Source organism: Scylla paramamosain, chromosome 30 (genome assembly GCF_035594125.1).
Source record: "Scylla paramamosain isolate STU-SP2022 chromosome 30, ASM3559412v1, whole genome shotgun sequence".
Classification (NCBI taxonomy): Eukaryota; Metazoa; Arthropoda; class Malacostraca; order Decapoda; family Portunidae; genus Scylla; species Scylla paramamosain.
In genome coordinates this window covers 18001615-18029135 of record NC_087180.1, presented here as the reverse complement: position 1 = coordinate 18029135, position 27521 = coordinate 18001615, and the positions used below count along the sequence as shown (strand labels likewise).

At 39.5% G+C, this 27521-nt stretch overlaps 3 protein-coding genes across 8 annotated transcripts in view; 2 read left to right on the top strand and 1 right to left on the bottom strand.

The window, feature by feature from the left end:
- The first annotated feature begins 14 nt into the window (after nucleotides 1–14).
- Nucleotides 15–9337, top strand: LOC135115956 (zinc finger protein 699-like). Of its 3 annotated transcripts, none has more exons than XM_064033110.1 (4): nucleotides 15–1250; nucleotides 5502–5758; nucleotides 6008–6215; nucleotides 6642–9337. In XM_064033110.1, the coding sequence occupies exons 1-4, from the start codon at nucleotides 1246–1248 to the stop codon at nucleotides 9244–9246; spliced, it is 3075 nt and encodes a 1024-aa protein (XP_063889180.1). In that variant the 5' UTR covers nucleotides 15–1245; the 3' UTR covers nucleotides 9247–9337. The 3 variants fall into 3 exon arrangements, with proteins under 3 accessions (XP_063889180.1, XP_063889179.1, XP_063889181.1); XM_064033109.1 differs by lacking the exon at nucleotides 15–1250 and adding an exon at nucleotides 1259–1455; XM_064033111.1 differs by lacking the exon at nucleotides 15–1250 and adding an exon at nucleotides 4565–4940.
- An 856-nt stretch (nucleotides 9338–10193) lies between these two features.
- Nucleotides 10194–25443, top strand: LOC135115961 (type 2 phosphatidylinositol 4,5-bisphosphate 4-phosphatase-like). 3 transcript variants are annotated; one of them, XM_064033121.1, is made up of 6 exons: nucleotides 10194–10350; nucleotides 12627–12802; nucleotides 12929–13138; nucleotides 13544–13593; nucleotides 14051–14196; nucleotides 16117–25443. In XM_064033121.1, the coding sequence occupies exons 1-6, from the start codon at nucleotides 10248–10250 to the stop codon at nucleotides 16200–16202; spliced, it is 771 nt and encodes a 256-aa protein (XP_063889191.1). In that variant the 5' UTR covers nucleotides 10194–10247; the 3' UTR covers nucleotides 16203–25443. The 3 variants fall into 3 exon arrangements, with proteins under 3 accessions (XP_063889191.1, XP_063889193.1, XP_063889192.1); XM_064033123.1 differs by lacking the exon at nucleotides 10194–10350 and adding an exon at nucleotides 10408–10432; XM_064033122.1 differs by lacking the exon at nucleotides 10194–10350 and adding an exon at nucleotides 11052–11118.
- Nucleotides 21475–27521, bottom strand: part of LOC135115959 (2-amino-3-ketobutyrate coenzyme A ligase, mitochondrial-like) — a 15251-nt gene continuing 9204 nt past the window's right edge. The window contains exons 2-10 of one of the 2 annotated variants that reach the window (XM_064033118.1): nucleotides 26993–27521; nucleotides 26477–26688; nucleotides 25820–25921; nucleotides 25471–25678; nucleotides 24633–24816; nucleotides 24348–24543; nucleotides 23663–23840; nucleotides 23025–23186; nucleotides 21475–22573 (exon numbers count right to left, since the gene is read on the bottom strand). The exon at nucleotides 26993–27521 is cut by the window's right edge and continues 604 nt beyond it. In XM_064033118.1, coding sequence (XP_063889188.1) covers nucleotides 23029–23186; nucleotides 23663–23840; nucleotides 24348–24543; nucleotides 24633–24816; nucleotides 25471–25678; nucleotides 25820–25921; nucleotides 26477–26688; nucleotides 26993–27017 — 1263 coding nt within the window. In that variant the 5' untranslated portion in view covers nucleotides 27018–27521 and the 3' untranslated portion in view covers nucleotides 21475–22573; nucleotides 23025–23028. Of the gene's footprint in view, nucleotides 22574–23024; nucleotides 23187–23662; nucleotides 23841–24347; nucleotides 24544–24632; nucleotides 24817–25470; nucleotides 25679–25819; nucleotides 25922–26476 lie in introns of both variants that reach the window. The other variant, XM_064033117.1, reaches the window with a different exon arrangement.

The window sequence follows — 27521 nt, the reverse complement described above, 5'->3', positions numbered from 1 at the left end:
GTGTGTTACTGACTGACTGTCACTGCTGCAGTCGCTTAGTAAGACTGGGCCTGCAAACAGTCCATGAAGGGCCCTCGTCATTATTCCACTTACATCACCGGGTTGTTCAGTATACAGGTACGTACACAATCGACTGACAAGACAACTAATGCTTCTATAATACACAGAAACGTTTTGCTCTCTCATCACGACTATTTTTCAAGGCCACAAAGAGGACTAGCTGGGTTCTCAAGAATGTTTATCCTGTGTATAATCTAAAGATCTTACTAAATGTCACTAGAACATTAAAAACACCCTTCAAAACACGTACGATTTTGCCTCCAGTAAGTTTAACGCTAGTATTTGGCAAGTCTCCGAGCGACGCCCCTTCTCTCTCTTTGTGTGCACGTCAAGGCCTGAATAGTTCAACCCAAGGACAACAGCCAACAAACAAATATACTTAAATGAGGCCTGGAAGTGTATATCAGGGTGGATAGAGAGAGAGAGAGAGAGAGAGAGAGATTGTCATTTCTTGCTTCCCAAATAATACATCCACATGTAAGCACTACACCGAAATACTCTTTGACACTAAATTTGACTCACTCATCGTCTTTTAATAGATCTTCCCTAGTGACAGGTAGAGTGTTATGAAATATATGAATAAAAAGTATATTAAATTTTCATCCTTGTTATTACTAAATAGAGTGAAATATAGGATCATAATAGTTTCACCAGAAAGCAGATTATTGTTACTTTTTTGTTTCCATAGGAACATAAAACTAGGGCAGGCCTATCTATACGTGGCAGTCCCTGTATACAAGATACCTTTTTTCCACTTATCATTCCCATCCATAAATTTTCATTCTTTTAAACCTCCCTAATAACGCAGCATTAACATGATTACTGAGTCTTTTCCAGTCATCTACCACTCTTTTCCTTCCTATTTTTTTTTTTTCTAATATACATGTAAGAGAAACTCTGGCCAAGGGGTACTAAAATGCAACGAACAAAAGCCTGCTGAAGGTGTCAGTGCCTAAAGAGTTGAATGAGATAAGAGAAGCAGTGTCTTCAGAAACCTGGATGGAATACAAAGAAATCACAGCATAGCAATACATTTGTATTTCCCGCCATCTGCACGTCTCCACTCTCCCAGCATCTTGACGCCATTTTGTCCGCTGTGTTTCCTCAGCTGTGTAAGGAAAACAAAAATATGCAAAACACGTGACTACTGAGGACGTGTTTGCCGCTGGAACACACCACAAATTAATGAGGTGAGTTGTGAGTGGTGGCGCAGGGCAGGGTGAGGCACGCAAGGTGTTTCCCGCCAGAAAATCCTTCGTTAAGAGTCTGGCCAGAAAAAGTCACATCAAAACAACAACAATGGATACGTGGTGTCCTGTGGCCTTTCTCTCCTCTTCCTTTACATGTTAACTGGGGTGTTGATGAGCTTAGAGGCGTTATAATGGAGCTAAACGAGTAATTATATGCTTGTGTTGTTAGTAAGATGTTTAAATAAGGACTCGTTTCTTGTGTTGGGCTTGCTCATTCCCATGTCTCTTGATAGGGAAGCTTGTTAGTGTGATGAGTATAGTAACCATAATGAAGCAAAACGCGTCATGATAAGCTTGTTTTGTTAAGTGAGGCGTCTAAATGAAGACTTGTTTTGGTTGTGCTGGTTCTTATTCACATTTCTCCCATGTTAGGGAAGGTGTAGGCGACACGTGCAGAATTGTGGTCCCTGGCTGGCTGGACCAGCGGCCTGTCGGTGTGAGTTGCCATTTAGGTATACCACTCAGAGAGGGGGAAGCTTTCTCTCATTACTTTTTACTTGTGTGTGTGGCATATATTGTTGATTGCTGAGGAACAGGCTAAGGAGGCAAAGAAGAGAGTTACAATGAACCTCAGACTAATTTTACCGAAACAGGACAGGAATGTTTAAAGGTACATAAAATTATTGTATCGAAATAAACACTGGAAGCAATAGTCCTGCCAATATTCCAATCCCGGCCCTCCTCTCCCACATAGACACACAAAGCTAATAATATTGAAATACATAAATGTTTTCATCCAAGGGTTAGGTTAAGTGAAATGAATTCAGTTCCTTATTCTCGTTGCGAATTCCTTCATTGTGTAGATCAGTGGCTCTCAACCTTTTCTGAGTTCATGCACCCTTCTGGAAGCTTTTGAGGAATTCATGTAGCCTATCCTCGCGCCTCGGACAAACATTTTTATGCAGTTTTATGACTAATAATATACAAGTTAAAGTATTATATCTTCCAAATATAGAAAGTACCAACGCGGTCCTAAATAATTGTTATATAGGCGCTAGATGTATAACAAAAAATGCCACATCAAACCTGTGAGGCGCAAGTTAGATCTGAGTTCAATATACCGATATAATACAACAATTTATAATATTTTAATCTCAGTTTAAATGCTTTTCTGTATTGCCCAACATAGCAACCATGTACCCATTGACACTCAGGAGAGGAACTTAATTAAGGAAATCGGGACGAATTCCAGTGTTGTGGCATCGGAAGAGGTTAGGGTAGGATGAAGGCGCAAGGTTACATGGCAAGGCTTATCGTGGAAGGAGAGACGAAGGGGAACCACAGCTCATCCTAAACCCTGTCGACAACGGAAGCTATGTAAACTCTAAAACAAACGGGACAAATAAATAAGTGTCAGAGAAGAATAACATTGATTCCTTATGAAATCTCGCACTGGAAATGCCAGTGAACTGCAAGTAATAAAAATGTTAGGCTGTTCATTAGAGTATTTGGAGTTCAGTCACTGGCCTCTACACTTGTCAAAATAATTAACGAAATTTCAGACAGCGAGAAGGGATGAACATTGATGGTACACTGATATTCTGAAACACTTCTTTGCCACACTTCCACTCCTATCAAAAGGGTGTAGTTGAAGTTACACAGGTTTTTAAGAGTATACGGTTATAGTAACAGATTAACAAAATTTCTACGTTATCAACAGGAGAAACTCTTGAGAACCTGACTAATCTTGTGTGGCCCTTGAAAATAGTCGTGGTGAGAGAGGAAACCGTTTGTGAGTACTGGCTCATGACAGGACAAAATTAATAGGAAAATAGTTATTACTTATTAGCAACACGGTCATAATATAAGAAGATAAACGAGAAAGACTAGATGGAGCAAGACATCGTGAGGTGTGAAGGAGGCTGAAGGAAGCTGAAGGAGACCCTAGGATTACAGGAAGGCCTTGGGGTTGCGGTAGTGGCGAGGGAGGGGGAGGGCCAAGTGTGGGAGGAGTTGGTCTTCTCAAGTTACCTCGTCTGGCTGTCCAGGAAGAGTGAGTCGTAATATATTGCATTTATTTGGTGATTATATTCTCTTACACGGTATATCTGAGTGAGGATGTACTGAGTGTTTCATAAGCATCAAATGTTGTCTAAGGAAGATTCCTCTTATGTACTCGTGTGTTTAGAACTGGGAATTAATTGATAGTGAAGCATCAGCGTTCGTAGGCAACCCACCAGCTTCACACCAGCAAGCGATGCTACTGCGGGCGTGCGAGGCTAGAGAAAATGAAGGAGAGGAAGTAAAATAAATATACAGGAAGGCAATGATATGATTTGTACGAGAGAGAAAAGGGAGAGAAGCAAGAGGCAAAAGAGAGAGAGAGAGAGAGAGAGAGAGAGAGAGAGAGAGAGAGAGAGAGAGAGAGAGAGAGAGAGAGAGAGAGCCTGTGGTGAAAGGGCTAAGGGAAAGTATTTCCGTATTTGTGATAAGTAACCTGCGTATGGTGTGATATGGAAAGAAATTTGATTATGAGAGAGAGAGAGAGAGAGAGAGAGAGAGAGAGAGAGAGAGAGAGAGAGAGAGAGAGAGAGAGAGAGAGAGAGAGTAATCATAACCAAAAAAATACATGTTCACAAAGTAATTATTAACTCAACCCTTTATCGCACTGCTGCAGACAAATCGGATTTAAGTAATAGTAATAAGTCGAGGAGTTTGTTGACCGAGAAGACATGTGAGTAATTTTTCGACACCAGAGACGCCGTGTGGAGTAGTGCCGTGTGTCATGTGTCTGCGCCACTCCCACCTGACTACCTCTTGGCTGGCCCTGACGCACCACGTGAAAAGGAGATATGAATGACACGGGGATAATCCTTAGCAGAAACATCCCCTCTCTCTCTCTCTCTCTCTCTCTCTCTCTCTCTCTCTCTCTCTCTCTCTGCGAGCGTTTTGTATTTTTTTTTTTATCTCAAATATTCTGAATTGAGATAAGACGATCAGTGTTTTTTGAAGTCTCTATAGAAGTGAAGGATGAGGTAGATCATGGATGTTGCAGAGCCACTCCAGAGTCACTAGGAAATGTCTCGTTGATTCTTTTGATGTTAAACTTTGAGAGAGAGAGAGAGAGAGAGAGAGAGAGAGAGAGAGAGAGAGAGAGAGAGAGAGAGAGAGAGAGAGAGAGAGAGAGAGACTTGTGTCCTTTCTCTTCCGCATCCTCCCAAGACAGGTTCCTGGTCTCTCTCGCTCTCGCTCTCTCTCTCTCTCTCTCTCTCTCTCTCTCTCTCTCTCTCTCATAATGTTTACCTGGCTAAGATGTACCTCACAGGAGCTACGTAACCAAGCCTCTACCTAGACGTCTTGCCGAGGCCCTATAAATGCTAGGGTTAGTGACCCACGCCTACAGTGGAGGGGCGGCGCGTAGCTGGCTGCCAGGCCCCGGGGAGTCATGACGCTTACTTGACATTTTTGAAATTTCACCATTTGCATTATGTATTCCCCCGGTCAAGTTATCGGTTATATTATAGTTTAGTTCATGATTGTTTGTGTACGGAGTTTGTGTGGAGTTGTAATATGTATGATTAGCAACACATACACATATATACCACACACACACACTGAACCTGCGACTAGAGAAAGAACAAGAACAGACTAATACCCTCGTCCATTGTCCTCCTCGATCAATGGATTGCCGTAAGTATCGTGCCGCGTTGAGAAGAGTGTGAGTGAGCAAGTCATGCACGACACTGGTGGAGGTCACTGCATGCCTCTCTACCTCTTATAGTCACGCGCATGGCATCCGTCTGCAGTGCCAAAGGAAATGATGCAGCGATGTGTACTACAACAAACCTGGGAAGATACCTGAAACCGACTTTATGGTCTTTTGATGCATGTGAATATATACTTTAAAAACTGTAGTGTGTGTGTACTTAGTCGATGAAATTACGTATTCAGAAGCACTTTGCTCTCTCATCCAGACTATTTTCAAAGGCCACAGAGATGATTAGCCAGGATCTCATGACTATTTCTCCTTTTAATAATGTAGGAATCTCATCTAGGTTCATAGAAGCGCCCCTAGAAACAAATTTAACTTCAAGTTAAGCCAATTGCGGAGGTATGGCGCTGAAGTGTTTCAGAATATGGCCCTCAGTGACAATCACGATAAGGCAAGACAGGAATAGCGTTCTTGCACCGTTAGCCTGTGGGAAGGGAAGACTAGCTACTATCAATGCATTCTCCGATTTTTCCTTGTAGCACAATGAAGGGAGTAGAGAGCAAGCAGCTGGTGGAGTGCATGATCTGCGGGGTGCTAGTCGGCTCCGTGTTCAGCTACCATAAGCACAACGTGAGGCAGCATTCCCTGGCGCAGCTGTCACGGGCCATTCTCAAGCTGAGGAACCTGAAACTACCCCTGGTGGATCCCGGGGAGGAGAACGCGACTGACGAAGGCGATGACGATGAAGACGAGGATGTGATGAGCGGGGGCATCAATGACCCAATGGATGTTCTGAGTGAGTATAAGTGCACCAATTATGGAAATGCTAATACTCTTGTTATAATAAACAAAATAACCACTATATTCAATAATAGATATTAAACGAGGCAAATCACCCTACTCTCTCTCTCTCTCTCTCTCTCATGACTTGTTGCTTACACAATAAAAATACCTTGGAAACATCCCGATTTATTGCCTCACATTATGATCAGGGTATTATTAATTGTTCTGCCTTCTCTCCCCTCCCCGACACGCACACACACAGAGTTGCCGGTCAAGGTGGAGGTAATGGATGAGGTTATAGAACTTGGACCTACAGATAACTCAGACCACCTGCAAGTTCAAAGTCGCCTCCTTAATAGCTCTGATGAGGCCAGCCAGCACTCCAGCCATGTCATTGAGGTGAAGGAGAACCACCCCCCGCCTTGCCTCTTCAATCCCGTGGTGGAGGACCCCAATGCCATCACCGTTAAGTGAGTTCATGGGTTCTGCGTCCCTAGAAAAAGTTGAAATGTTGATGTCTTTTATTCTATTAATTTATTTATTTACTACTACTACTACTACTACTACTACTACTACTACTACTACTACTACTACTACTACTACTACTACTACTACTACTACTACTACTACTACTACTACTACAAACACTAACACTATAAGCGATAAAGTGTTATAATAGGTACAACATTATTTGATAATTTGGGGAGGTAGAGTCTAGCGCAGTGAAGAAGGTATTTCATTTAGATTATTAAGTATACAAACACACAGGTGTTTATTTATTAGGTTCCCTTATTATTAGGCTACAGTTCTGTTGAATATATCTAACTCTTTTCTTTTCAATTGGTGATAGTTTTTGTGTTTAGTGTCAGAATTACAAAGAGGTGTATGATTTCCAGGTTCAATAAGGAGCTGGTTACAGCCAGGGACAACAGCTCCTCCTCTGTGCTCTTCCCTGAGGCCAGAAAGAAGGGCAAGGAGGGGAACACTAAAGTCTTGAGGGCTACTTTCAAGAGTACCATTGAGATCCCAAATCCAAACTCATTCATTATGGACTATAAAAAAGCTATGTCTCATTCCTCAGAGAAGTATGTCATGCAGAACATTGACAGGTTAGCTCCTGTTGTCAAGAAAAAAAGAGGACGCCCTAGAAAGAATCCAGAAAACTCTAGAAGTAATGACACTCGAGTACCAGCCAAAGGTGAAGCCATCAGGAATGAGGCAAATGATGAGGAAGATGGTGCCTTTGTTGGTGATCCTCCTCTGTTTTCAGATGAAGAGGACGAGGAAGATAATTCAGTTGCTGTTCCTAGTATTACTAAAACTCGCTCTGGCAGGAAGGTGAAAATAAAAAAGGAAGATGGAACTTTTAGTTATTATGATATGCCTGGGAGACCTCACTTGGAAGCAGAGGACATGAATACTTCAAAACATGAGGAAGAAGAATATGGTTCTATGAAGAAAAGTAAAAGAGGAAGAAAAAGGAAAATTTTGCTAGAATCTGATAAAGTGACCATAGAATCATCATCTAACACTGCCTCTTGCAGTTATGATGAAAGTCACAACATGAAGACAAATGTAAAAAAGGAATTTTGTGTAGAAGTAAGTGAGAAGGACAGTCAAACCAAAGATGACACTGGTAATGAAAACATGGTTACCAGAGAAAATAGGGAGGAGGAGACAATTCAGAATGTGAATATTTCTGATACAGATAAGAAGACAGATGACTCAGGAGGGGGAGGGACAACAGCAACTGTGAATAGTCTGAATGAATCTTTCTGCTTTCTGTGTCTCAAGGTGTTTAGTGTTAAGGAAGACTGTGAGAAGCATATGTGTGAGCATATTAGTAGAGTTACCAGTGTTAATAGTGAGAACACACATGATAATGAACACCAGGGAAACAGTGATGAAGAGATGACTGAGATCATTACATTGTCATCCAAAGACCTGGAGGCATCAGAGCTAGAGGAGTCCCCTGACAAGACTTCTGTTTCTTCCCTCACTGCTGGAGACTCAGGCATCAAGAATGAAGAGTCACTTGTATGTGCTGTATGCAATAATGTGTTTGAGTCTCAAGTCTCATTTAATAATCATTCCCATGATAATGTTCATGACTGCAAAATTTGTGGAAAGAAATACCAGAACAGAGTAAATCTTCAAAGCCACATCAAGAAGTACCATGAGGAGACAGAGTGGATGAAGTTCAGATGTGCAACATGTGGAAAAAGCTTTGGGTTTTTACTAGCCTTGGAGAGACACATGAAGGAACACAATCCTAATCAAAAGTTTTGTTGCGACCAGTGTGGTAAAGTTTTTAAAAGTCTGACAAATCTGAAAAACCACATTCCTTTACATACCAAGGATGAGGTGTTTAGGTGCCCTTATTGCCCCAAGTACTACTACATTAGATACAGTTATGAAAAGCATGTAAGAAGTCATGTGTCTCCTCCAAAGTTTCATTGTGAAATATGTAGCAGAAATTTCAATGACAAGAAGTATTTTGAGGTACATTTGGAGAGGCATCAGAAAGGGGGGTGTTTGGGAAGGAGTAAAGATTTCAGGTGTAATAACTGTGGAGACATAAAAACACCAGCAGAATTAGAGATTGTGAGTGAAGCTGATCCAGGCCACCATAAGACTTGCCTAGTGTGTGGTAAAGGCCACTATAAAAAGTTTATGTTGGAAAACGTAGACCCTGTAACACTTCAAGAAAAAGGTGAGAGGGAAAGAGAACAGTGTAAATTGTGTGGGAAATTTGTCATAAATCTACTGAGGCATGTCAGAAGCACACACCTTGAGAACTCTTATGTCCCCTGTGATGTGTGTGGGATTGTGGTCTCCAAGGCATCACTACCATCTCATAAGAATCGTAAGCATGGGGGCTCAGCAGTCACTTGTGACCACTGCAACAAGGTCTTCAAGAACATAATGTGCCTACGAGAACACATGACAAAAGTGAGGAAAAAGGAAGACCCATCAAGGAATATTTGCAAGTTCTGTAGAGAGCTGGTGCCCCCAGAGCTGTGGAAGGAACACATGGCTAAACACAAGATGAAGTGCAGTGAATGTGGAGCTTCTGAATTCAGGAACCATGATGAATTCATGGCTCACTTGGAAGCTTGCAGAAGATGCAGCAGCTGTGGTGCTGTTGACTTTGCCACACGTGAAGAATATCTTGCCCATGTGGAGATGTGTGGAAGCAGCATTGACATCATGACAGGCACTCTTGATGCTGCCAGTGATCAGGAGGTGGTGACAAGCATATTTGCAATAGTAGATGACAGCACTTGTTGTGGGACTTGTGGTGAAGACTTTGAGGACCAACTCTCCCTTGCCAATCACATCACTGAAGTGCACCCTGATGCCCTGCCCATAGACCACACCCTGGAGGAGGCAGGCAGTGGGGGAGACACTTTATATGCTTGCCCACATGAAGCTTGTGGGATAATTTTCATGAGTAAAGAATTGTTAAGTGATCATTTGTCAAGTGATCACCATACATAATTTGTAATCATGTATAGTGTCTTATACCTGACAAATATTATGTACAAAATCTTAGTATGATTACCATGTCAAAATAAAGCAAGTAATTTTGTGTGCTTGTGTGTGTATGTTACAGACTGAAGTTGAGGATAATCTTCGTTTATTAGAGTGCCCTACTCGTGAATCATACAATAGGTAATAGGTAGGTCGTGCTGCCCAATGATTTTCAGTAAATTGCTGGAAATATTCAAGATCTCAAGGTGCAAGAAAATATTTGATTTATAGTGAGCAAGTACAGAGTTACATAAAACTCCCACATAGCTAAACTTTCTGCTCTAAATTTGCATACTGCATTATAATTATGACTGTTTTTTGAAGATGTGAACAAGTTTATCATAGGACAACATAGTTTTTTGAAGCTATATTGAGGATTTATGAAGTTATTAAATCTGGGAGGGTCATCTTAACTTACGATTTTAAACACGAAAAATTTAGTCTTTTATAATATTTTCAAGTAAGCAGGACAGAGTAATTTAATAGCCCTATATTCCAACACGAATGAAGACAGGAAGCGTTACGGGAATTTAAAGGGAAATGGACTGGCTCCCAGAGGCAGAACCCTTTGATGAGACATTTTTAAAGTTCCCGCGTGGGTGAGTGTTTTGGGGGCGGCTCGTTGTGTGTTCGAAACCTGAAGTTCTTCCCTCACTATTCCCTTGCAGATTTCTCCAGTACAAGACAATTTTCTGCAACAATAAAAATACATGATGATGATGAACTAAAAAAAAACACTTTACAGTAAGCCACACTTTGCTGTAGAGTAAAAAATCAGCCATAAATTACCTACTATTATCAATAAAACAGGATAATATCATGGGACGCTGAGAGTATTTATATATACCAAATAATTAATAGGGTAGATTTTTATGATTTTTGAAGAGTGGGAGAGGGTAAGTATGATATTAGAAAATGGAGAGAGAGAGAGGAGGGGGTGACGGGAAGATCACTGGAACAGCACTCATATGATCACCACAATGGCTGAGGAGCGACAGCCGCTGCTCTCAGGGACGTCGAGTGCACCTCCTCACCAGCAGTACGGTGGATCATCAGCACCTGCAGGACATGGTAACTACACCACCACTCCTTCCAGCACCAGTGATGTCTTAGTGAAAGGCGGGGAAAGGCGTGAGAGGCGAGATGTACCTGGGTGATTCTCTTGTTTCTCTTCCTGACGTGACATTTGTGAAGTGATTTCTGATTTGAGGGTGTGCTGTGCTGTGCTGTAACGTGCTGTGCTGTAAGGATGTGTGTGTGTGTGTGGTCTGAGGGCGTGTGCGGGGCGTGAGGGCGTGGTGAGGAGGGACGTAACGAGCAAGATGTAGGAGGGTGATTCTCTCGTTTCTCTTCCTGATGTGACAATTTTTAGTGGCTCATGATATAATGATGCACTGTGCTTTATGCTGCCATGGTGTGTGTGCGTGGGCGTGCATGGGCGCTGTGATGGGCGTGAGGGCGTGGTGAGGCGGCCACTAGCATCACGTGACTCATTAATGGTATTAGTGTCCATTGCAGTTTCCTATTTCATTATTTCGTTATTTTTATTTACTTCCTATTGTGACGTACTGGATTGCTGTGTTAGCGGCGTCATCAGTGTGTTGAGTGAAAGATATGAATGTAGTTTATCGCCGCTACTCCTGACCCTCTGAGTGCTGGCACCCTCCTTATCGTTGTTTAGCGGGATTTAATAGGACTCGTGATGTTGATGTCAGAAGCAATTGCCTGTGACATTTCGTCTCATTCGCCGTGCTTGGTTGCGTAGGATGAGGCTCTGGCACTTCGTAATGAGTGAATGCCTTTGTCTTCTCAGCTGTTTAGGAGTGACAGTGACAAGTGGTTAGTCATATCTGTTATCAGCCCTTGTTTTCATTTTGTTTGCTATCACGTGAGATTAAAAGGACTATCGGACCGTCACTGTTGTGGGTAGAGTCCCTGGTGAAATGTGTGCTCCCTTGTGTACAAAATGTGCACAATGCTTGAGATAACATTGTTGTGTAACTGTTGGATCGCATGAAAAAAAAAATGTTACAAAATTTCATCTATTTCTAGAGTAGCTAGTGTTACTCTGTAGAAATACTGGGTAATGTTGAAACTATGTAGGTAAAAAGAACTTATTTGCATAAAACAGTGTTGAGGCAGTTAGGAAATTATGTAAGATTAGGATATATTTACTGATTTTGTTGTGGGGAGATTGTGGGACAGAAATAACCCCCTGCTCTCTCTCTCTCTCTCTCTCTCTCTCTCTCTCTCTCTCTCTCTCTCTCTCTCTCTCTCTCTCTCTCTCTCTCTCTCTCTCTCTCTCTCTCTCTCTCTCTCTCTCTCTCTCTCTCTCTCTCTCTCTCTCTCTCTCTCTCTCTCTCTCTCTCTCTGGTTACAGTACCACTCCTCTCCATACACGAAAGAAACAGGAAGAGAACTGGGAGTGTCAGTCAGTTTAATCTTTTTGACACTTATCTTTTGAAACAGTTTAGTCATAATCCTAAGAGAAATAAAGAAATGGGAAGAGAGTTTCAGAGTTTACCTGTTAAAGGGATAGAGCTCTAGTATCTACCTGTTAAGGGATGAAGGAATGAAGATACTGGTTACTTAACTCTTGTGGTAATGAGGTGGACAGAATATGGATGAGAGTAAGAATAATGTTTTGTGCTGTGAGCTCAGAGGGAGGGATGCATGCAGTTAATATTTTCAGAAGAGCAGTAAGTGTGAGAATAATGGTAGAAAGAGTAAGAGAGGCAGCATTAGGGCAATGAGTGAGAGAATCAAGACAGTCTGTTAGAGAGGAGTTGATGAGGTGATTATCTAGATTTACTCTCAACATTCACTCATCCATTACTCAATGTGAAACTTCCATATGGGCCTTCATTTATGTCAGAAAAGAGATGATATAGTTGGTACATGACATTATAAGTTATTGAATAGATGCAGCCACAGGGACTCGACAGGAAGGAAAATATATGCAGTGATAGTATATTGTGACATCTCTCTAATTTCTTGCACTTATTTAGTCAGTGAGAAAGTTACTAGTTAAAAGTCTACATTTCCCATATACTTCAATGTATTAAGAATGGTCATGATGAGGAAACGTAGGAAGTGCCTTGCTTAGCTCCTCTGAACACTTTGACGAACTAGTAGACATTGGTAATGGATTGCAAGAGCTATACTGCTAACCAAAATGGCACTTCAGCAATTATGCACCACGCTGGTCCAGTGAATGAGAGTTTCCTGATAGTGGAAATAGATAGGTATGTTTCATTATTGGTTGCTCGTTGGCACCATGCGTTAGCCTGATGGTTTCTTGCAGCTTCCCTTATTTTCCTATATTTTTACTATTGTGTCTTCCTCAGGGGCCACTGAGGGAACCATTGTGTCTCCAGTGGGGCCGGATGAGCTGCCGCCGCCCTACACCCCTTCCTCGTCAGGTGTGCCTATGGTCACTTGTCGGGTGTGTCAGGCCATGATTGACATCTCGGGGAAAGTCGACCAACATGTTGTTAAGTGTAACCAGTGCAACGAGGCAACAGTATGTATTGTGGTGCTGTGTGGCTACCCTGTGTTGAGAATTGTATTGAATGTATCTCGTATATTGGTGAAAATAGTTCATGCATTAGAGACTTAAGTTAATTTGTGAATTCTCGTTTTCTTGCAGCCGATCAGGAACGCTCCGCCAGGGAAGAAATATGTCCGCTGCCCTTGCAATTGTCTGCTTATTTGTAAGAGTTCCTCTCAACGAATAGCTTGCCCCCGACCAAATTGCAAAAGGATTATTAATTTGTCTCCTTCACCAGCAAACCCTTCCTTGCCCAATGTTCCAGGAATGTGTAGAGTTACTTGTGCTCACTGCCATGACACCTTCATAGTAAGTGTGTGCAGCTTTCCCTTGTCTCATACACCAAGTGTTCATGTACAAGTGTTCTGTGAGCTTACTAAACTAGTGTTTGTTCATTAACCCGGTGGTGTGCTGGCATTGACACTCATGCTGATGTTCATAAAAAGCAGTACTAAAATGAAAGTAAGGGTATTAGTTATTTGATTTTACAAGGAATATATATATATATATATATATATATATATATATATATATATATATATATATATATATATATATATATATATATATATATATATATATATATATGTTTATTTCTAATTAAAGAAAGAAATTGTTTTGCCTTGCTGTCATGGAAATATATATATATATACATTGTAGAAATCTTATGGTTATTGTGTTAAAAAAAAATCTGACAGTTTCCTTTGCTTTCAGTTCAACACACTTAACAATGCGCTTGCCAGATGTCCACACTGTAGGAAAGTGTAAGTGTTCTCCATTATGTGACAGACATTATATTAAGAAACTTATTTGAATTCTTCATTCTGTCACCTCCATCTCTTTCTACCTGTTCCTCTCTCTCTCCTTATTTTGTTTTTCACATGTCCAGTTCCCTCCTCTCCTTCTCTCTAAATTACTTTTCTTTCTGTTTTACATATCCATCTATCCTTCCATTCTTCTATCTAACACATCATTAAAAAATTCTTTTGCTACATTCCTTCACTCCACCTCAAGTTCATCAGTTGAAAATTGTTTTTCAAAAGATTCATATAATACTTTGAATACTTGTTTATCCCATGAGTAGTATAGAGTAACACCGTCTTCCTTCAATCTTCCTGCAGGTCATCAGTGGATCCGATACATTGGTCTAAATAACTCATTTGAATATTATTTTATCCCATTAATAATATAGAGTAACGTCTTACCTCATTCTCCCTCCAGGTCGTCAGTTGGTCCCGAGTTTGCTAGGTGCCGAGGGATAGTGTTTGTTGTTGTCGCCTTGGGCTTCTTGGGATTAGGAATTGCCCTCACATGTACCACCATAGGTTACACCAAGAATTACCCTGGCATCTACGTAGCATATATTGGTAAGTGTGCTTCAGTGTGGTATCTATCTGTATCTTAGTGTTTCACAGTGAAGCAAGGGGTATGTGAATGTGTGATGTAGAGACGGATGGTGGCGTGAGAGAAGGAAGATAAGTAAGGGAATGTAATGAGGACAATAAAATGATGTAGACTGAATGAAAGAGTATGGGGAGTGTATTATATGTTACTTGTCATAGCCACCTCTTGTTAGGATTTTTCATTTGGGTGTAAGGTTTCAGAAGAGAGTTAAAATGATATATCAGTTTTCTTATATATTTTAAACTGTATTTTCACCAGCTTCATGCATCAGTTTGTCAAGTTGGTGTGATCATCAGAAGTCAAGTAACTTGTCACACTCCTACTATGTCTAAATCTTCTGATTTTCTTAGAATCCATCAGTCCTCAAGTTTTGTTCAGTGACTGTCAGCTGGTCAGAGGACATTAGACTGAGAATGGTACATACTCATGCATAAAGGGAAAATACTACATTACTACATAGAATGGAATAGATTGTGACATGTTGATAGACTTTTGCTCATGACTTTACTCAGCCTGCCAGTGTAAACACAAAAATGCTCGTCATTGTATTCATAATATACTCCAGCAGTCTGGCAAGTCATCTTCTCTTTTATATATATATATATATATATATATATATATATATATATATATATATATATATATATATAACATTAGCAGATGTTCCTTGCTGTTATTCTGTAGATATAACCTGTTAGTGTCCAGTCATTGCTTACCTTGTTTGATGAACATGATTTTCATGGTCATTATTATTTCTAGCTGATACAATTCCACTACAGAACAATAGGGGGCTGGGGAAGCCCAGGTACAGAACCACCAGGCATAGGGCATCTTGGTGCAAGGCCTACAACATGAGATTGAGCACAAATTATCTCCACTCATCTTGGGACTCAAACCCAGGTGCTCTTGGCTGTGAGTGCAGTAAGTCTTGCACCACTGGGCTGCTCATTAACCTTTTTATATTGGAGCAATACAATCCAATGAATTGTTTGTTACTGTAGTAGATAATAGACCACTAACAGATAGACAGTGGGTAGCAAATATCTTGTTACTCCCATCACAGATATTAGTAATTCATATTAATTTATAATGTTAGCTCAAAGCTATGTCACTTGGCAGCTGTGGAAGCTTTGGTGTGCATCTTGTTGCTTTCCCTTAACCAACCATCTATGTGATACTGAAGGGATCAGGATACATGTAAGCAGGAACCAGTGTGTTGATGCAATGTCTACTGTAATGAGCTGGAGCTGGACTGGTATTATCATATAGTACAGTTTGTCTAGTGGTTAGGCCTGCAGCTGTGGATGATAGCAGTATCATAATCCTTGCTATCTGCTGAACCTTCTGAAGCCTTCCTACTGTTACCAGGCTTTCCTAAGATAGTGGCTTGTTGCTGCCTGGTTTCATTATAAAACTATTTTTGATGTGTGTATGAGTGTGTGGTGCTTTGTCTTGGTGCTTTGTCTGGGCTACCCTGTGTGGGGTTGCTGGCCTGGTATAGAGGTAGATAGATGGAATAAGTTTTATTTTTATTGAATATTTATTCAAAACATTATCATCAGTAATTGCTAATCCCCTTTGGATAGCTGCTTGCAAAGAGTCCTTCATCAGTGACCCTTGTGGCTTTGACATGCAGAAACACAGGTGAAAACCATCTTTGGGGGCAAGGGCTACTTGTGATAAGGAGATAATGACACAGTCAGGTATGCTTCACAAGATAACTGTGCCTGCTGCCTTGTCACAACAAACTACCAGAATAATAATCTGTAATACTGTAGATGTCAATAGTGGTGAAGGTAGCATGTAAGATGTGCCTGTGGAAGTGTAAGGGTGAGTGGAAATATACCAGTAAAGATTTAATGATAATTTTTTCCATCCCACAGTGGCCTTCCTCATCTCTGCCATCCTCTTCTACCGAACAATCTATTACTGCTCCATGAAGATCAGTCTCATCGAGGGCCCATTATAAGCTGCATGGAGGCACCAGTGCGGGTTTTGTGAGTAATCTGCTACTAATTTCTTGTTACACATTCATGAAATGGTCCGGAGGAAAGGGAGTGATGGCTGATCAAGAAACAAGTACCTAATACATTTACTACTTGGCTTCTCATTTATGAAGCATTCTTGTTTTGTAGAAATGGTTGGTGAACATGATCCACAGTCAGTTTCTTGCTGTAAATTGATAGATACTTCTTTTTTTTTAGTAGGATTTCATATCTTTCACAAATGCCAAAGGAGTTTGGGATCATTATTGCCGGTCAAATACTATTTTGTATTATATTTGTCTGTTGTCTTTTTCCTTCATATTTTATTCAGTTTTGAAAGAAAGAATGAAAAATGCAATGCAATGTGTCCCAATTTTGACTAGTTGAAGTTCCACAACTTGCATGCTTGTAATTCATAGCAACTCCAGGTGTGGTAGACAGTTCAAGACGGAAGATAATTTTTTTTAAAGTAATAAATGACCAATGAATACAATGATTTTAAAACACTTGATAGCATTTAAATAATTATGTATGTGTATATTATTAACAACCATTAATTTATAGTAATACACATCTACCTGTAGACTTCAAAATATAGTAAAAACAGAAGTTATTTAATCTGAGAAATTAAAAGAAGTTTACCACATTGCTGATTAGCACTGAGAAACTTTCCATTTAAATTATGTACTGTTATTTATGTATCTGCTAAGTGGTAAGGAGAGTCTGACCTTTGATATCAGTCTGAGCATTGACTACCGGGAGACTTGTTGGGTATGAAGTGCGTTTCAGTATAAGTAGGTTTTTAAAAAGTCACTGTAGTATAACTTAAGTCTAGAAACCTGTGATAAGTGAAGATCTTAGGAAGCTGTCCTCTATGTATTGTAGCTCCAGTCTGCAAGTGAAGTTCTGAATTCTTGAATATCCTTGTCATATTTTGAGTTGGTAGAAAGCCTTCATGCCATACACATTATAACTCTTTGCTTGCTCTGTGGAACTACTACTTTGGGAGAAGATTATTCATATTTGTGGCTTAAATATTTACAGCCAAGTTTGTTTGAGAATTCAGCTCACTATATTATTACATTTTTCATTATTATTATTATGATTTTTTTTCCTATTATTGTCATCATGTCATTATGATTTTTGTTTTTGTTATCATCATCATCCATAGCAGCTTTTGGTAGTCAGTGAGTTCTTAGATATGCCTGTCTTGTCTGTAAGTGTTGTTTTGTTACCATTAATGGGTTCTCTAGATCACTACAGAAATCCTTCCATGATAGTGTCCACTATAAAGGACTTTGGAATATATAGTATTATCATTATTATTATGTAAATGTCAGAAGTGCATTACGTTTGGCAGTCGTTGCAAAGTGTGGTAGATGGGGATTGGACTTCTTGCAGTTGTATATTTTACAAGGGAATTTGGAATGCTCTTTTATTTATGAATGGTATGCAGGTTATGTATGTATATATATATATATATATATATATATATATATATATATATATATATATATATATATATATATATATATATATATATATATATATATATATATATATATATATATATATATATATATATATATATATAAGGTGAGATTAAAATCATTAATATGTATGTATTGATGATTTGATGGGCTTAAAGCTTGCATATCTTGTAATTTAGAGGCTGTCAAAATCCTGCAATACCAGTTATGACAGTGGATGTCACCATTGTGTTATAGACTTCACTTAACTTCCTTTGCATTCACCTATAGCTTTATCTTTATAAATTGTGATAGAAGTACTTTATTTATTGTTTGGACTATGAGCACTAGTCTACCTGTGGTCGTGACGCCTGCCCACCAGTACAGAGGCTACCACGTTCAGTGTGGTGCATGACAGCACCACAGATTAATGAAATAGAGTGTCACCAGGTGGCTTGTGGTGAGCTTGGTATGTTGCCTCATTATACAAAACTATCAGCATCTATTTTATGTAAATAAATTTATACTTTTATCATAAAAGTGGAGAGCACAGCTGTATTGTAGAGAGGAGGCATCCACACAAGTGCAGAGTACCACATGATGTGCAGGTCAAGTTACCTGGATCACCTTACTGCTGCCAACAGCAGACAAGGTGCAGGGGATTCTGGTCCTTGTGGTGAGAGTATTCAGAGTAAGGAGTCTCTCAGAGAGGGTGCCAGACACTGTGCACCTCCTCTGATCATGATTGCTTTAATATATTTATCTCACACATTTGTATAAATCACTTGTGCAGTTGTATGATATTTCAATTGCTCACAAAGCACGACACATTCCTCTAAGTAATCAGTTTTACATAAATTAAATGGAATGTTCTTTATCAATTCTTTTAGATCTATTAAAGCTGTATCCAAAAAATGTCATGTTAAAGTGTTGAACTTGAATGTTGTTTTCACTCTCAACCTCAAACTTTTATCCTGTGTAGTATAAGTTACTTAGAGGATTGTGGTACACTTCAGTGGATGTGAGGGCATTTGTTCACTGCTTGAATACTGCAAATAGAAGTGTGTCAGGTGATGAACTGTCCTGCAGGATGTGTAGCCAGTACTTTGTCACTATCTTCACATTTTATACACTACATAACTACATCATAAGTGATATATTCTATAGATAGCTCAAAATTGAAAAAAAACCTGCATGTATCTCTGTACCAGACACCCTTCATAAAAGATGGTGGGTGAGACGAGGTGTGTACATGCATACATTCATATTCTTCAGCATTCCATCATATCTTAAGGCTCGTGTCCTTTTAGGGAAGAGAACCAGTCTTCTCCAGGTATGTTGTGCAAGGGTCAGTTGTGTAGCATTGCTGGCTTTCTGTGTCAGTGCCAGACAGCTCATCTCACTTGTCTCTGCTGTGACCCAAAAGTAACTTAGAATAAATGACAGAGTTGCACATCTGTAATTTGTTTTCTTATGGAGTGACTCAGCATTCCACATCACTGTGTGTGTCTCAAGTTTTTCTTGCCCAGTGTGGACCCAGGAGAATTTCTAGGCTGTGATATGCATAAAGGGGGAGCAGACAGGCAAATGCATTCCTGTTTTGTTGAAGCATGGAAGTAATGAAGCTGTTGTTTAGGCTTTTCTCCTTGAACCACCATAGTTACTGCACTTTTTTTATTTTCTACTAGTTTCACCCTTTTATTCTTCATGATGTTTGAGTTTGTCCCTTGGCAGCGGTGGTGCCGCACTAAGTAGTCACAGGAGAATTGCATGTGGGCATTTGGGAAGTCATATATGTTGCATATACAAAGCATGATTTTTTTCTCTCTCTAAAATACAAATTTCTCTGTAATGGTTTTGGTTGAGGTAACACTACTGTTGTATTCCCTGCTTCTCTTGAATAGTGACTAAGAGGGACAGAATGAGAGGACCTGTGATCACCTCTTTATGTTTTATTTGGCTATTCCCTTTAAAGGTGATCTTGTGGCATGTAGATCACTCTTTGTAGCTCACCTCAGGGAACAGAGGAAAGACTACCAGCACTGGCTGACAGGACACTTTATCACTCATCACTCAATGACCTTAGTTAAATACCTTGTTTTTATAAAGTATTCCTGACAGTGACAAAGCTAAGACATTTATGTAAGTGTACTACAATCCAGTAAATATATATTTTTTTTTTGTTTATATCCAAACAGATTTTTTTTTTCTTCCTCTCCATGTAAAGATGAGGTACTTATTTTTTTGTTTTATATTTATTTTATTGTACAGTGGGATGATAGCAAAATACTTTTGATATTCCATGTGGAAACATTATATCAAGTGAAACCTAAACAGTGACAGTATGTATTCTCCTGTATATTTTTGTCACTATATTTGTTTAACTTGTAATTGTAGAGGACTTTGTATTTTACTGTGTCAGGAATCAGAATTTCACAGTCAACTGGATTCAAATTGTAAGTAGAAGTTTACCCTGAAAAGACTATATTATATATATACCTTTAAGGACAGCTTTCATGTGGTAATCAGTAAACCACTGTTTAGTGGCTGCTGCACGCCTCCAGCTTAAAACAATGATTTATTGTTGGCACTAGTAATGTATCATCCAGCTGCTACTGTTGGTGGCTGTAATGAAATAGTGGCCATGTACAAGCTTCCATAGAAACACAATTAACTTTTTGACTTGAGTGGCAGTCAGCGGTCACTAAAAGATGGCTTGTATGTAGCAGTTGGTCCTGAGTGTCTATCTGTAAACCCTGTCAACCTTCTCCTTTAAAGTATGTGTTGGGAAATGTATGTATATGAAAAATTAATTGTTGGAATGGAGAATGGAAAGACAAGGAAAAGCTACTGATCGTGTCGTATGGTACATGTATTTTGGGAGATAATGTGAGAGAAGCTGGACTTTTGATGAGAAGGAAAGTCTAGTCTGGTTTAGTCCAGTCTACACTAGAGCCTATTTTTGGAAACTCTCTCTAATGATTCCCAAGACAATGTTCCTTTTGTACCTATCTACATGACCTTGTCCTTGAACTATCTCACACATACACCACTACTATTTTCCACTTTATTGAGCATCATGCTCTCTCACACCCAGTGTCTCTCTCACTCTCCAACATGAGAGTTGTGCAGAGCAAGGATTGCCATGCTCTGAAATACATAGGTGGAGGCAGCTGTGGTCTTGACTTGAAAAGGGAATTAATTATCAGAGGTTATAGATTGGCAGACTTTTATTATGTGGTGGCTGGTCTATCCCAGAAGTGAGGTTGGCATACTTTATCATACCATATGCCATATTCTGTATCCTTTTCTATATTCTGTCCAACAGAGATGCTGGACTTGGAACGTGCCCATTCTTGTCTATTTTTCCTCTATTTTCCAAATAGTGATGAAAATTTGCAGGCATAATGTCAGTTTACTAATTGGAGGGAGCTAAGTGTGTATGGATGAGTGACAACTGGCACTAAGCTTAGTTCAACAGTTGGTTCTAATTTAAAAAGTTTCATTTGTCCATGTTCTCTTATACTGTATGTTGCCTTGTCTGCCTGTTTTGTTCTGCAACACATTGATCATAGTCATCCTTAAATTTAAGGGAAAACAACATTGCTGCTGTATATATAATAATTTTCAATGTAATCAAAGATAAAGATAAGAATGCAAGACTTACATCCATCCCCACGAAAAGTAACAAGTGATCATTGCATTACTTTTGTAACAAGTGTTTTCGAGAATTCAGCAGTAGTGATGTTCTCCTCTGGTTGGCAAATGGGTAAGGTGACAAGCCATGTAGTACTGGTAATAATTTATTAAGAGAAGCAGGATGATGTACAAAACAAGAATTTGGTAAATTATTTTTGTCATATTTCATGTCAATGAATCAGTATATTTTGAGCTATCTGTGGTGCTTAGAGAGAGATTAAGGAAGAGAGGGGATGTGTTGAAAATTTAGTTAGATGGAACTGTGATGAGTGGTCTGTGGTGAGTAAAACAATACTGTGGGTATGTGAGCTGTGGTGTATAGAGAGAGAGAGAGAGAGAGAGAGAGAGAGAGAGAGAGAGAGAGAGAGAGAGAGAGAGAGAGAGAGAGAGAGAGAGGGGGGGGGGGTAAATATGGGAGTTAAACAGCCGCTTTTCTATGTTGAATGGGAGTGTGGTGCCTGGCTTACGGTGAGTAGACCTTGTACATTTTGTTGTAGGCACAGAACCACTCCTTCAGATGAGCCAATGCCATGACCCACTAGCCATACAGTTTTGTAACTATCACATATTATTCCTCCCATCAGCAAGAGCAATGTAACAATTTATCAAATCTCACTGTTTGATGTCAGATTATTTACATGAAGATCACAGCTGATGATAGTGATGGATGGAGTGTAACTGTTAACTTGCTATCTTGATAAAAACTGTAATAAAATGTTACAATACTAGAAGTAAGATTGCTTTCACAAGGGTAGAACTGCAAGTAGTGGAAACATGGAAGAGTGGCAGTGCTGAATCTGAAAGGGACGGTGAAAGTATCCATAAGCTCTCTCTTCAGTGTGTCTCATGATCCCTATAAACCACATGATGTAGTAATGCTGTTATTTTTTACTGTAGATTCATATCTCATTGTAATTTATATAAACATCAATGTCACACCTTGTAAGTGGCTGTATAACTTAACTTTTGATGTGGTTTATAAGGAAAGTAGCCTGAAGACAGCCAGAGGTGGATACATATAGACAATTTTACCACCAATGTCAATCCTCAAATGTATATAAAAATTAATCATTTAATATTAAAGGAGTGTGAACATCCAGCACTGCTATTTGCCAAGGTTTGTCCTACTTTCCATAGCCTCCACCTTCATCCTTCTTCGTTATGTCATTGTGTCCACTCACTACTACCTGCAACAGACAGAAGCACCATTACATCTGGGAGCAATATATAAGCTGATCAAGTTTCTTGGTGGAACCTCAGCAAAATTTCTTGGCTCTGCACACATCAGATGGAAAGGACCTCAAGTAGTGAAAAGAACAAGAGCTGAGATGAGGAATGGCTCTTATTTTCACTTGTGGTGTAGAGTGCTATAATTGAAGCCATGCTTGTAAACATTTTAGACTTTGATTTTAACCAATATCATTCTCATAATGAACAGGCAGCTTATGCTGTTTTCATTAATTATGGTTTACTTGGCATCATAAAAATAAAATGTCTTATGCAGAAAGCCAGTGAATGCACTGACACTCAAAGATACTTTATAATTACTCTTGAGGAACAACTTTTATCTGCCATGCAGATAACATGTAAGTTAAGCTCCTGAGAAATAAAAGGCATTACTGAATATAATTTGTATACCTCCTTAATTGATCACACCAAGATTCTTGCCGACTTGCTTAAATGCTTCAACTGTGCGGTCAACTTCTTCAAATGTATGTGAAGCAGAAATTTGAACTCTGATCCTTGCTGTTCCTTTGGGAACCACTGGGAAGCTGAAGCCTATGACAAAGATTCCTCTTTCTGTTGAAAAACATCAACAAGTCACTTCCAACAAAAACATCACATTAATAAACATTTTATCTTTTAAAGTAATAATTACACAAAAAATATAATGAGTTTTTACTAGCTTCACTAGTTTTAGTTCAGAATACTTAGTTACTGTCAAAAGAAATTCACTATATGTATAGTAACTATTAACTGAAAATATATTTATGAAAATAGAAATAAAATTATTTATGAAAATAAAGAAATAAAATGAAGACATTCAGATATCTGTGGATGGTAACACCTTATCCTTCAAAATAATAGCTACAACCTCTGTTATTAGCCACTGCTTATTTAACATCTTGGGAAAAAACCCAAGCTTTCCAGTCTTTCTGAGGAAGGTAATGCCCATAAACTTAATATGTATCAGTCAATTTTTCACCTACACTTTTAATTTACTTAGTTTTGTAAGACTGTCAGCCTCTATACATCAAGAAGCAAATAATGTGTACCTAACATCTGGTCAGCAAAGACTGTAGCAAGACGAGCGTCTCCCAGCATGACTGGACAGATGGGATGGTTTTCTCCAGCAATAATGAACCCGGCATCAGTCATCTGGGATCTGAATCGGTCTGTGCTGGCTTGAACTTTTTCAGCATATCCTGAACTTCCAAGGAGTAAATCAAATACCTGAAAAATACACTGAAGTGTCAACACCATCACCAAGAAACTAAAGAAAGAATTAAGACAAAGTGCACCAAGAAACTAAAGAAAGAATTAAGACAAAGTGTGTACTTGCTCATCTAACAGCTTCCTACAATTTATGGTGTCTAGAGCAAATCATAAAAGCTTAATCTGAATCCCTAAATTGTCCCTGGTTTTTAGAGAGTAAAACAGAAAGATTATCAGTCACATAATAACTTACAATTCAAGAATGCTATTACCATATGTGGAGTATTTGATTTTCTTAAGATCCAGATGGAAGTTATAAATTCTGAAATTATTTTATCCTACCTTATTTACATATATCTGATGCCCTTTCTTAGACCTCTCCCAAGAGATGCTATGCCTAAAAATTTCCATTAATTACCACCTTTTGTCAACAAACGTATGATATAACCACGAATGTATTAAGACGACAGGATTACTTTTAAGTCAGTGATACATGCATTGCCATTGCACAGAAAATCAGCTTACCTTACTGGCACAGGCAACAACTGGTGGTGGCAGAGAATTAGAGAAGAGGTAAGGTCTTGCTCGCTGTCGCAGAAGAGAGATCAACTCTTTGGGCCCAGTGGTGTAGCCTCCCGCTGCTCCACCCAATGCTTTGCCCAGTGTGCTGTTGATGATGTCCACCTTACCTGGCTGGAGACCAAAGTGTTCCTCTGTTCCCCTAAAGAAAGCAATGCTGTTAGCTTCTATGTACTGTATACAAACTTGCACTTAATAGAGCACTGTACAGGAACTTAATATCCATCTTACCTTCCTGTTTTGCCAAAGAAACCTGTAGCATGGCACTCATCAATAAACACCATAGCATTATACTTCTCAGCCAAGGCACATATTTCTGGCAGAGGTGCCACGTTGCCATCCATACTGAACACCCCGTCTGTCACGATGAGCTTCATACGTGCATCCTTAACCTCTTGCAGCTTGGCTTCTAGGTCTTGAGGGAGAAATATAACCATAAGGTAAACAAACATATCCAGCATTTAAGTGGTCATGAAGTTTTTGTGTTAACTGTTGTGTGCAAAATTTTAATACATTACAAGATACAATACTTATTATATCCAACTGAGCCATTAGCTAAATAACAGATCGAGCATTCAACTGGCTGGTTCTCAGTGTCGTAAAGTTGTGGTATTAATTGTTGTGTGCAAAATGCTATTAAATTTCAATACAAGATAAAATACCTATATTGAGATGTACAGAAATACAGCCATTAGCTAAATAAACACATCCAACATTCTAGTGGCCAGTTCTCAGTTGACATGTTAACTGAGTGCAATATATGATTAGATTTCAACACATACAAGATACAGTACTCATATCCAACTGAGATGTTCTAGTATTGTACGTGGCAACAAAAGGCCACTGTATGGGCCACAACTTAATGCCATCCATTTACATGTCACAATGAGGATGAATGTTCGGTAAGGCTTGTATGTATGTAGTTTTGTCATCCATCAAAAATGAACACATGACAAAACCTTTCACTTTTGCACCTCACTTCTGCAGAGTTCATGAGCTTCCAATACAATGTGCATGGAGATAACTTAAATAAAAGGCATTCATTCTAACACTGGCTGATTTGATTTACCTTGCATATTCTTGTGCTGGTATTTGGCTTTCCGAGCTTTGCACAGACGAATACCGTCAATGATAGAGGCATGATTCAACGCGTCTGACAGAACAGCATCTTGGGGCGTCAGCAGGATCTCAAACAGCCCGGCGTTAGCGTCAAAGCAAGAAGCGTACAGTATAGAATCTTCACGACTGTGGAACTTTGCTATTTTTTCTTCGAGTTCCTGTAAAAGAAAAAAAAGGGAAGTAATGTAGGTATGATGACATCTCTGTTACACAAACCTGGATATCTTAGGTAGTAAAATAAATAAAAATCCATACCAATAAAATAAAGAATCACAAAATAGGGCAAAAAGTCTGGTTACCTTATGGATGGTCTGAGTGCCACAAATGAAGCGTACAGAGGACAACCCTGCACCATACTTGTCCAGGGCATCTTTCCCTGCCTGCACAACCTCAGGATGACTCTGCAAGAACACGTCCATGAACAAACAACTGAACAAGACCATGGTTACAAGTTATGTAAAGAGGTTGATAAGTTACAAGTTATGCAATGAAGATAAATAAAATGGTGAAAATACTGCCTATAAATGAGCAGGTGAACCGAAGTTTAGAAGACACTGAATATTTAAAGTGATTTTAACTCGGTAACAGGGTTTGTTATTAGGTAACACTGAAGGTAAATTTAAAACAACACCGGCATCAATGACCCGCGTCCTATATAATGGATCAACTTTATATATCATTCATTAAAGTATACTACTAAAACCAACATCAAGTTTTATATTACAGACCTACTTTATTTCTCAATGTCATTTCAGTATAGTACTGAAACTTGCATCACTAAGCTAAGTTTTGGGTAACTACTTCATAAATCCATATTATTACAGCACAGCATATTGAAACCATTATCATAGACAAGTTTTATATACCAGAATCACCTTACACATCAAAGTCATTATAGTGTAGCATACTGACACAAAGAAGAATGTGGCAACGTATTCACGACAATGCCTACTCACTGAGAGACCGAGATAGTTGTTAGCACAGAAGTTGAGGACGCTTGCCTGCTGCCCCTCCACGCGGATGGTGACACCCTGTTTGCTGGTGATCACATGCTCGTATTTCCACGTGCCGGCAGCCTTCATCCCCTCCAGCTCCCCCTGCAGGATGTCCCTACACGCAGCCTGGGCATGACTCAACCGCGTCCCTATGCACTTCAAAAACCCTTGGCCTGGAAAACCAAAAACACAGGCAGTGCGGGGAGCGGCAGATAGAAACATTTTAATAATTTAGAGCACACATGTCCGTATTCTGAAACGCTTTGCTCCTCCAATACTATTTTCAAAGGCCATAAAAATGATTTACCCGATTCTCGTGTTTCTCCTGTTAATAATGTAAAAATCTTGTTGATCTCGCTATAACCATGAAAACATTAAAAACCCATCACCTTAACTACTTAGAGCCTTTTAAATGCAGTGGAGGTAAGACGCAGAAACGTTTCATAATCTGAACACAAAGCTTGGAAGGAGCCTTACCGCCTCTAGAAAAGACACTGGCCATGTTTAACGGAGACTGGTATTAAATGGGTTTATATGCGCCTTCTACCGGTCCTCTGATGCCCTCCCGTCACAACCAGCCACAGCTCACCACGCTACCTTCAACACTGCACCCTTTCACACACGCGCAATACCCCAACACTAGGGCCGAGATCTACTGCCTTCCCTCCTTAGAGCAGGTCATTAAGTACACCAGCCACTGAGAGAGTTGGCACACATACACAGGCAGTCACCGCGTCCAAAATTATTCCTCTCCACCGACACCGAAATTGTAAATTACATCGGATATTGACAGTTACAAGCCCAACACAAGTATATTCACAGTTCCATGAGTCATACTGGTCTCGAGTGAAGAAAGGTGAACGGCATGAATGAGGTACGTAAGTTAGCAGCAAAAATGTATTTGGCAGTTGAGTGAGGGCTGAGAAAAGAACCAATGGGAGGCCACATCTGGCGGCCAACCTAACACTACACCCAGAAATACCCTGACAGGACTGGTGCCTCCTTC